We start from the raw sequence: 15,569 nt of genomic DNA, 5'->3' as shown, positions 1-15,569 counted from the left end.
CTCGGCCCCCGAGGGTGAGGCACTGCGCGTCGAGGAAGAGCGGAGTGGGGTCCCGCCTAATCGAGACTGGCAGACCCCGTACCTGCAATATCTCCACCAAGGAGAGCTTCCCCTCGACCGAGCCGAAGCTCGGCGACTGGCGCGGCGCGCCAAATCATTCGTCTTGCTGGGTGACGGGAAGGAGCTCTACCACCGCAGCCCCTCAGGCATCCTCCAGCGATGCATATCCATCGCCGAAGATCAGGAGTTATTACAAGAAATACACTCAGGGGCTTGCGGTCATCACGCAGCGCCTCGAGCTCTTGTTGGAAACGCTTTCCGACAAGGTTTCTACTGGCCGACCGCGGTGGCCTACGCCACTAGGATTGTCCGCACCTGCCAAGGGTGTCAATTCTACGCAAGGCAGACGCACCTACCCGCTCAGGCTCTGCAAACAATACCCATCACCTGGCCGTTCGCTGTGTGGGGTCTAGACCTCGTCGGTCCCTTGCAGAAGGCACCCGGGGGCTACACGCACCTGCTGGTCGCCATCGACAAATTCTCCAAGTGGATCGAGATCCGACCCCTAAACATCATCAGGTCTGAACAGGCGGTGGCATTCTTCACCAACATCATCCATCGCTTCGGGGTCCCAAACTCCATCATCACTAACAACGACACCCAGTTCACCGGCAGAAAGTTCCTGGACTTCTGCGAGGATCATCACATCCGGGTGGACTGGGCCGCCGTAGCTCACCCCATGACGAATGGGCAAGTAGAGCGTGCCAACGGCATGATTCTGCAAGGACTCAAGCCACAAATCTACAACGACCTCAACAAGTTCGGCAAGCGATGGATGAAGGAACTCCCCTCAGTGGTCTGGAGTCTGAGGACAACGCCGAGAAGAGCCACGGGCTTCACACTGTTCTTTCTAGTCTATGGGGTCGAGGCCATCTTGCCCACAGACTTAGAATACGGTTCCCCAAGGGCGAGGGCCTACGATGACCGACGCAACCAGACCAACCGAGAAGACTCACTGGACCAGCTGGAAGAGGCTCGGGACATGGCCTTACTACACTCGGCGCGGTATCAGCAGTCCCTGCGACGCTACCATGCCCGAGGGGTTCGGTCTCGAGACCTCCAGGTGGGCGACTTAGTGCTTCGATTGCGACAAGACGCCCGAGGGCGCCACAAGCTCACGCCACCCTGGGAAGGGCCATTCATCATCGCCAAGATTTTGAAGCCCGAAACATACAAGCTGGCCAACGGTCAAGGTGAGGTCTACAACAACACTTGGAACATCCGACAGCTATGTCGCTTCTACCCTTAAGATGTTTTCAAGTCGTTCATATACCTCGTTTACATATGAAGTCTACCGATCAAGGAAGGGTCAGCCTTGCCTCGGCAAAGCCCGACCCTCCCTCGGGGGCTAGAAGGGGGGAACCCCCTCCGCGTCAAAATTTTCCTTGAAAAAAGTCTTTCATCAAAACGACTTTTGTGTCTCCCGGCCATATCAGTAACAGGACCCCAAGAAACGAATAAGAGTGCATGTAAGTGGCAAGGCCGACCGAGCCGAGGGACTCCTACACCTCTGGGATACGGACACCTCACTCGTTGCCTACCACGAAAAATAACTCTTACTTGGGTAAGTAATCCTGCTACTGACGAACGAGTCCGGATACGCAAAACAAGAGGAAAAGAGACACAACCTTATGTTACGATGATAAAGTGTTCGAGCCTCGGTGGCCGCAAAAGACACATATGCATTCAAACTAAACTGCTCCGGCAGAATCAGGCGTCGCCCGGAGAAGGAGCCGCGCCCTCGGCTTCGTCCCCACCCTCGTCGAGATCTGCCCCGGCCTCGGACGACGGCGCAAGCGGGAGGATCTCTGCTTCGAAGGTGGTCGCCAGCACCGCGCTTGGGCCCGCGGCGGCCGCGTCAAGCCTCTGGACTTCGGCCAGGGCAGCTTCATCTTCGTCGGGAAGGCAATACCCCTCGTTGACCCGCTCCAGATCTACGTCGTAGTGGGAAGCGAGCACGGCGAAGGCCCACCTGACGCCGTGATGCAGCGCCTCACGGAGTTTGCCGCGCACGTGGTCACCTAAGGCCTGCAGGCGACTCTGAGGGGAGCTTCCCGAGGGGACGTCGTCAAAACCAAAGACCCGACAGAAGGCCGAGATGGCCTCGGACATGGCCGCGTGGTCGGCCTCCCTCTGCTCGGCCTCCTGGGCAAGTGCCTTGGTGGACTCATCGAGGGCAGACTCGAGCTCTGCAAACAGCCAAAGCAGAAGGCTTCGAACATGAGTTAAGGAACGAAGCTGAATCAAAATCTTAAAGCAGCCAATACATACCTTTGGCTCGGGCACGCTGCTCCAAGGATGCGGCTTGGGCCACGGCTAGGTCTGCCGCAAGAGCTCCGGCCCGAGCAGACGCCTCGGCTAACTGGGCTCCAAGAGCCTCAGCCCGGCTTTCAGCCTCGGCGGCCCGGCCCCGAGATTGGTCCCGCTCGCCGATGACCTGGCCAAGTTCCAACTGCTGCCGCTGCGCCTCTGCGCGTGCCGCCGCTGCCTCTGCTCCCAGATCGACACAGAGCAATCGAAGGTCCACCACCTCGGCGCTACGTTGGGAGAGGCGCTCGGTAGCCCCGGCAAGCGTGGTCCTCAGGGACCGAAGCGAACCCCAGACATCGGCCTCGCGGCGGATGAACGACGACTTGGCGGCACTCAGATCCATCAGATCCTGAGGAAAGGAAGCAGGGCGTCACAAAGAATGCCTTGGTCACGTGAAAGGTATGCTTGAAATCATTACCTGGAGGATCTTGGGAACGTCCCTGCAAAGGACCTCCAAGGTCGACCGAAGCGACCCACCGTTGCCTCGGCACACTCGCGAAGCCCGTCCCAAGACTGCTCCTCTCGCTCATCGTCAAGAACGAAGAGGGGATCCGAAGCCCCACTGGTCTAGAACCGGAGCGACTGACGCTGCCCGTTGGGACTGTGCCGCGCGGGGACGAGGTTGCCGCTCCCCAGGACGGGTCGCGGTTCTGCGCCCCCCTCCTCCGAGGCATCAAGCAGCGACGCCTCGGCCATCTCAACGTCGGCGGCGACGGGTGCCTCCACGGCCAGAACGACAACCACCTCGACGGAAGCCAGTGCCAACGCCGGCAACGCGTCTGGTGGGCTCGAGGCTGCAGCCGCACCAGCAGTCTCCCTCGGCGCGACGGCCACCTCAACGGAGGAGTCGGCCTCGGGAGCTCGCCCCACGACAACTTGTGCCGCCTGGGCCCCCCGCTTTGGGGCATCTTGTAAAAAGGCCAGCTGGCCGGCGAGGCCCGGTGCGGCACTGGCTGCAGAAGCCGGCGCCGTTTTGAGGACCTTCCGGGGAGCTAGACCGGTCGAACCATGCCTCCGTTTGCTAGGAAGAAAAGGAAGAGCAGGATCAGGACACACGAAGGAGGAGCCAGGACGAAGATATCCTAAGATACTTACCCACTACGGGCCATGATCAATCGTGCCTGTGGGGAGGTCTCTCGAGCCTCGACCCCCGAAGGTACCACCGAAGTCAGCCCCGCTGCCGGCTTCGGCACCATCCTTGCCTTGGGCGCCCGAGGCACCAGAGGGATGGACTGCCCAGGCGCAGCCACGACGACCCGAGGATCACCCTCCTGCGCAGTCGGCACGGGCAACAGTTCTTGGGGAACAGGCAGCTCGGCCTGACTCCCCGGGGTCACCTCGACTACTTCGGCCAAGGGGTCAAGTACCCCCTCGGCCTGCCCCCGTTCTTCGGACCGGGACCCCAATGCCCCGGCCCTGGATACCGACGGCGCCAGCCCGCTCGGGGGCTGGCTCGACGACCCCTAGCCCAGCCTCAGATCCGGGCTGAGGCCGAGGCGGGCAGCCATGTCGTCGTCTTCATCATCGTCTTCATCGTCGTCGTCGTCATCAGGCGTCTCTGGCGATGGCTCCCTTAGGAGCCCATCCCTCTCCTGCCGACGACGGAGCCTTTCCAAGGCATCCCGGGCCCGCACCCACTCGCGGGCCCGAGCCTTCTTCGTGTCCTTCTTCTCCTTCCTCTTCTCCGCGGCGACCCTTCGCGCAGCTCGGTCCACCGCGTCCTCCGGGACCGGCGGCAGGGAAGGCTTGTGAAACCCCACCTTCTGGAGACGGACGAAAAGTCTCGGCTGTGAGAACCAAGGGCAATCCGACACAAGAAGAAAGAAGGAGTGGACACTCACCAGGGACACACACCCGCGATCGGGACGCATCGAGAGCTGGGAAAAGGCGCCGGCGTCTAACTTCCCTACCGTGCCGGCTACCCGCTTGTGGAGGTCATCGACGGGAAGGGGGTCCGAGGACATCTGCAAACCCTCCAAGTCGACCCCCGGCGTCATCTCCCAAAGCGGCAGCCGCCGCTCCATCAAGGGGAGCACCCTCCGGCGATGAATGGCGGCAACCACCCCCGCGGCGGTGAGCCCTCCTTCTTGCAGCTCCTCCAAGGCCTTCAAAAGGGGCTGGAGATTCTTTTGTCTATCGCGCGGGGCCCCGTAGCGCCAGTTATCGCTGGCGGTGGTCACCACTCGTTGAGAAAACGACGGGAGCCTCCCGTCGTCATTTCGAAGATAAAACCACCGGCGCTGCCACCCTTTGTTCGAAGAAGCGAGGACGACAGGGATGTACTGCAGCGCCCGCGCCTGCCTCAACTGGAGGATGCAGCCACCGGCCCGCACCGCCATGCGAACTCTCCTTTCCCCCATCGACGAGGCAAAAAGCTCCGCGGAGAAGAGATGGGTCCACAGGTCCCAGTGGGGGGCAATCCCCAAATATCCTTCGCAAACCGCCGCGAAGATGGCTGCTTGCAAGATGGAGTTGGGACTGAGATTGTGCAGCACCACCCCGTAGACGTGCAGAATCGCCCGCATAAAACGGCTTGCCGGCACTCCGAACCCCCGCTCGTGAAAGGAGACGAAGCTCAGCACATATCCCGGCGACGGGGACGGGGCGGCTCTACTCGGAGGGGCCATCCACTCCGGCTGCGAGTCAACGGAGAGAGGGCGAAGCAAACCATCAGAAACAAGGGCCTCTAGATCATCCGCCGTGACGGTGGAGAAAGGCCACGGGTCGCGCGGCGAAACAACGGTCACCCGATCGGCCATCACCAAGCAGAAGAGGTGGCGGCGGAGAGGACGAGGTGTGCGGTTTCCTTTCTCTGGCTATTCCCTCGGGTTGCGAAAACCTAAGTAGGAGGCGAGCAGCAAAGTAAAGAACCGTCACCAGTCCCTCTCCCGAATATATAAAGGCCCAGGCGAGACCCATTCAACACTTTGCCCGAACCCGCCGTGAGATTCAAAACTCAAAGCGAGACGCCCGTTCCTCGAACGGTTCGCGCACGCACAACGGCTGCCCAGCGAACTACTCGTCCCGTTGCATTAACTCTGCGGCAGGACAGGCGGCACCTTTGGCAGGCGAAGCAGGCGACGCTTCACCTCCGCCATAATGACCGCGTCAAAAAAGGTGTGCCACGTCATTCGATTTCGTATCCTTTTCCACTTCCTCTTTCTCTCTCTTGCTATAGGGACCGAGAAAAGGGATACTCTGGAAGGGATCCTTCTCCACGAAGGAAGCGGGCCCCGAGCCCCCCTACTGATCAGAGGTTCGAAGGCTGGCCCCTCGGAAGGGTTCAACAGCCGCCTCAGAGCACTCGGGCTCCACGCCCACTCTGGTCAGAGGTTCGAAGGCCGACCCCTCGGAAGGGTTCAACGACCGCCTCAGGCCACTCGGGCTCCGCGCCCAGTACTGATCAGGGGTTTGTAGGCTGGCCCCCGAAGGGTTCGACAGCCACCTCAGAGCACGCAGAGCGAGGGATGACCCTGGGTACATTCGATACATAACCAAGGCTCGGGCTACGCTCCCAAGGTACCCTAGGACATTTCCGAGACCGACGAGAACGATTTTGTAACGGAATCCCACCAGAGGGAGGCATCGAGCCCTCGGACCCTGTCAAAAGGGGACCGGGTCCGGCGAATCACCCGCAGGTACTTTTGGAGCGCGCCTCCGGGCCACTAGCCGACCCCTAACGAATGGGGCACATGCGTCCACTCGGATTACCCATTAGCAACTCACTGGAGACACCATGTTCGGCGCCCTCCGAGGGCAACATGGCGCTTCCCCCCCCCCTCTTCCTTGCGGAAAGGCGATGCAAGGGCGTATGAAAAAAGCCAAGTCTGTCCTTGACCGTCCTCTCGCTCTGTGCGGAGGCTCGGGGGCTGCTCTCGCAAACCCGGCTCTGGCCAAACCGTTGACAGTGTCAACATACCAGCCCGAGAACTTGGGACTCGACTATGCACCCGGGCTGCGGCCAGTTCGCATGAGGGAACAACCAGACCGGCCGAAGCATCACGAAACGCGTTAAGACCTCGAAGGAGTCAAACCACTCCTCCGAGGCCTCGGGGGCTACACCCACCGGAACGAAACGCAACCGAGAAAGGCCGGTCCCCTTGCAAAAAAGTGTGACAAAAGCCTCCAAGCGAGTGTCAACACTCCCTTCGAGGCTCGGGGGCTACTGTCGAGGACCATAATTAGGGGTACCCCCAAGACTCCTAATCTCAGCTGGTAACCCCCATTAGCACAAAGCTGTAAAGGCCTGATGGGCGCGATTAAGGTCAAGGCTCAGTCCACTCAAGGGACACGATCTCGCCTCGCCCGAGCCCAGCCTCGGGCAAAGGCAGCCGACCCCGGAGGATTCACGTCTCGCCCGAGGGCCCCCTCAATCAACAGACACACCTTCGGCTCGCCCGAGGCCCAGTCTTCGCAGAGAAGCAACCTTGGTCAGATTGCCCCGCCAACCGACCGTATCGCAGGAGCATTTAATGCAAGGATCGCCTGACACCTTATCTTGACGCGCGCTCTTCAGTCGACAGAGCCAAAGTGACCGCAGTCACTTCGCCGCTCCACTGACTGACCTGACAAGAAAATAGCACCGCCTGTGTTGCTCCGACTGCTGTGCCACTCGACACAGTGAGGCTGACAGCAGCTAAGTCCAGCCTCGGACGCCATAGGAAGCTCCGCCTCGCCCGACCCCAGGGCTCGGACACAGCCTCGGCCTCAGAAGACGGACTCCGCCTCGCCCGACCCCAGGGCTCGGACACAGCCTCGGCCTCGGAAGACGGTCTCCGCCTCGCCCGACCCAGGGCTCGGACTCGACCTCGACGCTGGACGACGGACTCCGCCTCGCCCGACCCCAGGGCTCGGACACAGCCTCGGCCTTGGAAGACAGTCTCCGCCTCGCCCGACCCCAGGGCTCGGACTCAGCCTCGACCTCGGAAGACGAACTCGACCTCGACCTCGGAGGAGCCTCCGCCTCGCCCGACCCAGGGCTCGGACCGACCACGTCACAGGGGGGCCATCATTACCCTACCCCTAGCTAGCTCAGGCTACGGGGAACAAGACCGACGTCCCATCTGGCTCGCCTTGGCAAACAAATAATGATGGCGCCCCGCGTGCTCCATGACGACGGCGGCTCTCAGCCCCTTACTGAAGCAAGGGGACGTCAGCAAGGATTCGACAGCCCCGACAGCTGTCCTTCCACAGGGCCCAAGCACTCCTCCGACGGCCACGACATCACATGAACAGGGTGCCAAAACCTCTCCGACTGCCACGACGACATGTACTTAGGGCTCTAGCTCCTCTTTGCTAGACACGTTAGCACACTGCTACACCCCCCATTGTACACCTGGACCCTCTCCTTATGCCTATAAAAGGAAGGTCCAGGGCTCTCGTACGAGAAGGTTGGCCACGTGGGAGAACGGGCCGGCGCATAAGGCTCTCGCTCTCTCCCACGCGAACGCTTGTAACCCCCTACTGCAAGCGCACCCGACCTGGGCGCAGGGCAACACGAAGGTCGCGGGTTTCCCCTTTGCCTGTTTCTTCCCCCCTTCGTGCTCCGTCTCGCGCCGACCCATCTGGGCTGGGACACGCGGCAACAATCTACTCGTCGGTCCAGGGACCCCCCGGGGTCGAAACGCCGACACTACCGCAATGTCTAAGTTTCAATCCTAAACAATCTAAGTATAAAGACAAGATTGAAACTTAAATGCTTAATATAAATGCGGAAGCTAAAGAGAGAGGAAGAGATGCAAACTCTCGTACATGATGCTGGTATTTTTATCGAGGTATCGAGAACCATGCAAGGTCCCGACTAATCCTCGTTGGTGCCCGTACATAAAGGTAAGCCCACGTGAGGGCCAAGCACCACGATCGAGTAACTCCGTAGAGAGCCGCAGACCTTCTCCACGCACAAGTGGTTCTCCGCTTCCGACTCCTCTCGGACGCTCCCCGCCGTCTCCACTATCGAGCTTCTGGCTGAATACGTCGCGGGTCTCGTTCCCACAGGTACACGGTGGCGGCCGTGACACAAATGCAGTTGTCATGGTCTCGCAAGACTCTCGCCCCACTTGGTATAATTACAATGGCTCGTACAAGGGCTGAAGGGTTATGTGGTTTATTTGAACTCACTCAACTAACTAGGATTCACCTAGAGCAAGCACTAAAGCGGTCTAACTAACCTAGGCACTTTGCAAATCATCTACGCTAATCACCGAGTGATTCTATTAAGCACTTGTGTGTATGAGCAGTTGGAAATGTCTACTATATGACTTGGTATGTTGCTTTGTGCTCCCACACCTTGGAATGGCCGGTTGGGGTGGTATTTATAGACCCCAACACAGAACTAGCCATTGGAGAAAAGCTGCTGCTCTCTGCGGCACACTGGACAGTGCGGTGGGGTCATCGAACAGCCTGGTGCCCCTATCCGGTGCGCCTAGCCGTTGGACTGACACCACAGGTGACTGTTGGTGTTGCAGGCTTTTGCATTGGATTGTCCGCGTGTCACACCGGACAGTCTGGTGGCTTCTCTCCACCAGTGCCACCTAGAACTAGCTATTGGACTACTGTTCCTAGGTGCACCGGACAATCCGACGTGTGGCACCGGACAGTCCGGTGTGCCACCGGATAGTCTAGTGCTCTCAGCTGGACAGTCCTCCAGTGGCAGCACTTGTCTTCGTTTCTTGGACTTGTTTGATATTTGTTGATCATCTTGTGATCTTCATAATGTCTCCTTTTGAGGTGTTGCTTTCCTCAATGCCTTAGTCCAAGTAACCTTAGCATCCTGTGAACTACAAACATAAACACTAGCAAATACATTAATCCACATGTTATGTTGATCATCAAACACCAAAATCTATTGAGCCAAATGGCCCGGGGTCCATTTTCCTTACACGTTCAACCGAGCATCAGCTCACTCTATCTCCACACTGATCAGTACCGCGGAATATTTTATTTTCTTGACTGATGATTCCTTAGCCTCGAAGGAATCCCTTGCTTAGCCTTGAAGCAACCCTCTTGCTTCCATCCTAAGCAACCTCCAACCCTAACCCTAGCTCTTGCCTATAAATAGGAGCCTCCTTCCTTACAATTGGTGGCATTTTCCACTCCCACCGCTAGCCCCAAGCAGGCGCCACCCACCACTACTCCCCCATGCCACCTTACCCCTCCTCTCTGGTTCCCCCCGACAGCAGCAACACCCATGGCGTGGCCTTTCCCCTATAAGGCGGTGACCTCATCCCTGCTCCCCCATGCATCTGTCCCCCCATTGCTTCTCCTTCCCAAGGCACAGGAGCAGGAGTTCCCCATTCAACGCCCTGCTCCATGGATAGCAATAGGCCACCCTCTGCTCGAGTTCCCCAAGCCTGCACATATGCTTCCCATGGACGCCGACACAGGGAATAACAACCCCTCTCTATCTTCCTCTTTGTGCTTGGATGGATGACCAGCAAGGTGCTCATCGCCCCTCCCCATCTTCTCTGTCCCAGTGCAGGGAAGCAGCGGCAGCAGCTTCCATGGTGCCCTCCCCAGCAGCTCGCCTCCTCCCTGTCTCGGCCTCCCCCATGTGAGCACGCCCAACCCTCTGCAGCGTAGCCCATCGCAGCCGAGTCTTTCCTGCAGCCCCACAATGACGATGCTCCATAGGTGTTCGATGGAATGCCCGTGGGAAGCATTGTGATGTGTGCAGCCCTACCCGTGATAACATCGACCCTCGATGAGACTCCTCGTTGCACTCGTTGTTCTTACGCCCGACAAAATGACCAAGCCATTAAATTCTTGTGTTGTCACAGCAAGCCGTCGACGTCGCGCTTCGCGCCTTGCTCATTCGACAAAATGCCGAGACAAGCGGACAGCCCATGCGACTAGTCTCGATTCGTCCAGGTTGATTCCGTGTGGCTTGTTTTATTTGCAAATTTGTCGGTGTCATGTGATTAATGTGAGGTCATATGTGTGCAAATGTGTTGCACGCAAAGTTTGTGGAGGAGAACTGAGTACTTGTGTGTTTGTGATCGGCAAGTCGATGAGTTGTATGCGTGGATGCCTACGAGAATTGGAGAACCGACGAGTTGCGTTGTTTGATGTGGCGAATAGATTTAAAACTCGTAGGTTGGTATGCTGGGTATATATATTTTTGATGGGCGTATGTATGCCAAATATAGTGGTCATAGGAATGCACCATTTAAAGTTTGTTGAAAGGCCTCCTTGCGCATAGAGTATGACTTTGTTATAAATGAGTAGTAGACGCGTCGTATTGTGTTAGTGACATCCGTGATAATTGAAATCAGTGTAACATTTGTGCATGAGGAAGTGTGCTTAAATTGGCTTTCCGTATGCATGATGTGGCGAAAGTGATAGTACGAAGGATAGGCTAGTTTTATAAACAGTTAGTCGACGGTTCGGCCAAAATTGTTAGAATAGATTTTTGCTTGTCTGATGAAGTAATGACATACCGCAGTAGTCATTGTGTCACCTGTCTATTAACTTAGTTAAAAGTCGTTGAGAAATATTATTCTCTACTTGTTCCCGTGGGGTCTAAGGAACTCATGATGGAAGATGCGTATGAGTGCTAATGTTGGGTGTTTAAAGTTGCGGTCTCATAGAACTCTAGGGTGTCATGTTCTAGCTAAGAAAATGTGGCGCTCGTGTATGGTTTACTACTTTCGTGTTGGGATTAGCTAACTTGTGTGAATCGGAAAGGGTTATTTGCATTACGTAATTATCGTATATATGTATCGCTAGTGCTTTAAGTGGGTTACGAGTTAATTAGTAGACTCTCTATGTGACGCCTGACGCTGGGTAAAATTGTGGGAATTGTAGTGCTCAAATTGCCGAGTTAAAGGTTAAGTTGATCGATGCTGATTAAGTGGTTAAAATGATTAATAAAGTAAGCATAGGTATAAAACTAGAAACTGGTGTTCTTATATCCTCATGGAATGCGTGGTTGCTTGATGGCATTAAAATGGATGTGTTGCAACTTGCAATATAAAGTTTGGAATTAACTTAACTTCACATGCTAGATTACATTGGTAAAGTAAGGTATCCCTTTCATGGTAGTCAATTTATATAACATAAGTATGTGAGATTTGGACCTTGTTATCAATTAGAAGTTTGATAACTAAGTCATGATAATTTTGACCTAAGAATTGGTGGTGGTATCTCTCTATAATTTTGCTTGGTGATTGAGTTAAGTGCTCTTGTGCTAGTAAACTGAAGCTTCCTACATTTATAGTTTTAGTTGTGCGATTAATATAGTAAAGTAAAGTGTGATATATATATATATATATATATATATATATATATATATATATATATATATATATATATATATATATATATATATATATATATATATATATCATAAATATTTACCTACAAAAATGTAGAGTAAAATACATTGATTATATAGGTGTTTAATATATGAGTGACGAGATATAAAAGTTACTGTTAGAGCTAGTTTGAGAATTATATTTTTTCAAGAAATTTCTATTTTTATAAAGGAAATTAGTTTATTTTTTTAGGAAAAAAATCTATTAGATAAATGAAGTTTTCAAACTAGCCCTTAAAAAGAAATATGACATAAAAAGATTTAAAGGAGTATGTAAAAAATATGAATATAAAGGATATATATATATATATATATAATCTCTACTAACTATTAAGCGCTTACTGTAGACTGCCCCCGCCCCGCCTCCGCCTCCGCCCGCCCGACCTCCGCAAACTGCCCGTCCACAAACCTCGCCGCAAACCGCCTGTCCGCAAACCTCCGAATGCCGCGATCCTCAAGCCCGCAAATCCCTCCGCGGTCCTCAAGCCCGACCTCCGGAAACCCCGCAGCCGCCCCCGAGCAAACCCCGCCGCAATTCGTTCGTCGCGTCCCCGAGCAATCCCAAGCCCCCGCCACAATCCGTCTGTCGCGCCGCGACCGCCGCATACTCCGCCGCAAACCGAAAGCTCCGAGCTCAATCCCCCACGCGCGGCCCCGAGCTCAATCCATCGTCGCAAGCACGAGCAAGCCTTTGATTGTCTCTGGCGGAGAGGTTTGGTACGCGCTCAATCCTACTCCCCCCGCCTCCCCCTACCTGCCCTCGCCAGTCCACCTACGCATGCCGCGACCTCTCCCTCCGCGAAAGACGCGACCGCACCAACCACCACCGCGAAGGTATCAAGGTGCTGCTCTCCCTCGAGGATGGCACACTCGCAAGTTGAAAGCCCAGACGAACGATCGATTCAGACACTGGCGACAGCACTGGCGTGTTCAAGCTGTCAGTTTATAGTGCCCGCACATCGCAAAACTGGGAGAGTGGCGTCTGCCCGGCCGATTCTTGCCGGATGCCGGGTGGTGATTCCTTCCGGTGGGCTCCCGTCAGTGGACAGTGGCGTCTGCCCGCTCCATCTGTGATCCTTGGTCCCCTAAACACTGCTTTCTCTCTCTCGTTTTTTCGCATGATTTTGATTATCGAAAATGATCGCGCTTATACTAGAGGGTAAATGAGCGGGGACATATTTTGGTATTCAGTTTCGTTTCTTTCTGATTTCGAGGAGGGAAGCATCTGCATGTAAAAAAACCTGTAATTTCTGAAGTTAGGAGGGGTTTATCTTTAGGACGCGCAGTAAACTCTTGTGAGGTGTTCTTTGCAGCGAACAGTGATCTAGATGGATTCGGATCTGTAGTTGTTGTTCGAATTGTTTTTTTATATGGTTTGGTTTTTATTCGCACCCTTTCAATCCACGGACGGGACGACTTTATTCCAAATGTGCGGTGTATCATGTAGATCAATCGAGCTTTTTATCAGAGAAGTGATTAGTTTCCAGAGGAGTTGGAAATTTGTGTGATGCTTTCTCAGAAGCAGAAAAGGATCGATTTCTCAACGAGCAAACAAGGAATGGTCGAACAGGGTAGCACGCACGAGTGGTTGGGATATTTAATATTTTCCCCAAAAGATCGAGTGGTTGGGATATTGGAGCATTGCTCATCTACCGTCTTTGCTTTTGGTTCTAAAAGTTGTTTGGAGTTTAGGCCAGGCGAGATTCTTTACTGTGTTCCTTCGGCTACCTTTTGTACCTTTCTTTGTATTGATCTCCTTTTATTCGACGACTGGTATCATGTTGCTGCTTTCTTGAACCTGATGTGCCTGTGCTGTCAAGCAATTGGTTGGGCCTGTCTTATTCCATTTTTTTAAAGATCCATCATAATCAATTCATTAATTTCTCTTTAGTTTCATTAGTAAGCAACTGGCACATTAGGTTGTGATCCTTATCTTATAAGTTGAGTATAGCAGCGAGAGAGCGTGAAGTGACCTATGGGTGGTCTCACACAATTTTTAGACCTAGCTAACATATGTAAGGTTGCTGTCGTGTGAGTATTAAAGAATATATCTGTACACTTTAGTTTAGCACAAGTCAAAGAAGTAAAGGCAGTCTCTCTCTCTCTCTAAGTTGCATTGTGAATCATGTTCTTCAGAAGACAGTAAAAAGACTTTATGCCTAAAGATTCTCAGAATGGTTCTATTAATTAGAATGAGGTACTTCCTGTTTATTTTTTTTAAGTTTTGTTGAAACTCAGGATTGGGGTGATGTGCCTTTGTTACCATCTTGGGGCTTCAGTTTTACTCTGCAATAATATTTCACATTTTTTTGTTTTATGTACAATGCCCATTGTGTACAGGAGTTCATATTTTTTCTATTGATATTTGAACATTTCACAATATGCATGTGACTGTTGCAGATTGATTTGCTGCTGGTAGGACTTTTCTGAACGTAGATTGAAATAAGTAACCAAATTGTGAGTTCCCCAGAGATTTCCTACATTGACCATCGTAGTAATGCAACTTAGTTGAATTTTCCTTGTTTTACGTAGTACAGTGATCTCAGGAATAACAATCTCAACGGCGATCTTCCATATCAGCTTCCACCAAACGTGGTTGAATTGTGAGTTTACGGTTCTCATCCACATTCAACTTTTTTGCGTGGGTTCGTGCCTAAACCAACACATTCTCTTATATTTTTTTTCTTATTCATGCAGAAATCTTTACGGAAACTCTTTAACTGGAGGAGTTCCTTATTCGATATCTCAGATGGGTGATCTGGAAACACTGTAGGAATTCCAATTCGCATTGCACTCTATTTAATTGTTTGCTTTATGTACCCTTCAGATTTTTGTTTGCATCAGTCCTTATATAATTCGTCATCTGATTAAACTGCAGAAATTTGGGCAAGAACCACCTAAGCGGGCAGTTGACGGATATGTTTTCACAACTTCCAAAGCTCTCAACATTGTAAGTCAAGCAGCGAATTCCCCAGTTTTTTTTACTGTCAAGGGGGGGGGGGACCCACCTGATTTCCCCAGTTTTTGGTATCTAACAGGAATTTGTTTTCTATAGTAGTTGCTAGAATGTTATTTCAGTGAGTCTGTCTTGTACGACTAACCTCGATTGTTTCATCAGGGATCTCTCCTTCAACCGCTTCTCAGGCAGCCTGCCCAAGAGTTTTCAGCACCTAAAAGACCTCAAGACGCTGTGAGGGAACTGAAATTTGCACATGGTAGTAATTCATCCATACTTTATTTCAGATCTACAATCAGTGCCATTGTTTTCAAAATGTATGTAGGAATGTGGAGAGCAACCAATTCAGTGGTCATATAGATGTTCTAGCGAAACTTCCTCTCGAGGATCTGTAAGTATATCTCAAATTAAATACTCACTGCATAAAACTACTCTTTTTCTCAAGTACATTAAAAAGCAAGATTATCCTGACGACTCCATATATGCATTGCGGTGCCTCGGCACAGCAGTACAACATAAATAATTCTGTGAAAAAATGCGAGCTAAAAAATGTGTTGCCACTTTTAGCCATGTAATGGGTACACTATAGCCTGTTTACTGCACTCAGATAGTCGAACATGCAGTGGTTCATGGCCAGGCCAACCATTCATGCTGTAGTAGCATGTAAAGCGGATAATATGCCGTCAAGAATTTTTTGGACCAACGAGTGATAAAGCAAGCAAAACATGTTTGTGCAGCTACCACTGGATCAGTGTGTAGTAGGGCAAACACAGAGAGTAGTTTACTGCAACAATCTGACAGTGTTACCATCTGATTGAAGCTATTTTACTTTCTACAAAGAAGACTCAGAATTGTTTTACTTTAGTTTCGATATACCATGTAAATTGTAATGCACAGTGTCCGATGTGCCTGTCTCAACTCGATTGATATTGT

The 15,569-nt window shown here is 52.8% G+C and overlaps 1 protein-coding gene across 1 annotated transcript in view; it reads left to right on the top strand.

The window, feature by feature from the left end:
• Nucleotides 1–15,190, top strand: part of LOC103635111 (protein STRUBBELIG-RECEPTOR FAMILY 5) — a 29,605-nt gene extending 14,415 nt beyond the window's left edge. The window contains exons 2-7 of the mRNA XM_020542958.1: nt 14,081–14,095; nt 14,213–14,283; nt 14,378–14,449; nt 14,559–14,630; nt 14,799–14,870; nt 14,962–15,190. Coding sequence (XP_020398547.1) covers nt 14,081–14,095; nt 14,213–14,283; nt 14,378–14,449; nt 14,559–14,630; nt 14,799–14,870; nt 14,962–15,031 — 372 coding nt within the window. The 3' untranslated portion in view covers nt 15,032–15,190. The remainder of the gene's footprint in view (nt 1–14,080; nt 14,096–14,212; nt 14,284–14,377; nt 14,450–14,558; nt 14,631–14,798; nt 14,871–14,961) is intronic.
• Nucleotides 15,191–15,569: the final 379 nt, after the last annotated feature.

The sequence above is a fragment of the Zea mays genome, chromosome 8, assembly GCF_902167145.1.
Source record: "Zea mays cultivar B73 chromosome 8, Zm-B73-REFERENCE-NAM-5.0, whole genome shotgun sequence".
Lineage (NCBI taxonomy): Eukaryota > Viridiplantae > Streptophyta > Magnoliopsida > Poales > Poaceae > Zea > Zea mays.
The sequence above is the reverse complement of the archived record's forward strand: the minus strand, read 5'-3'. Positions and strand labels throughout refer to the sequence as shown.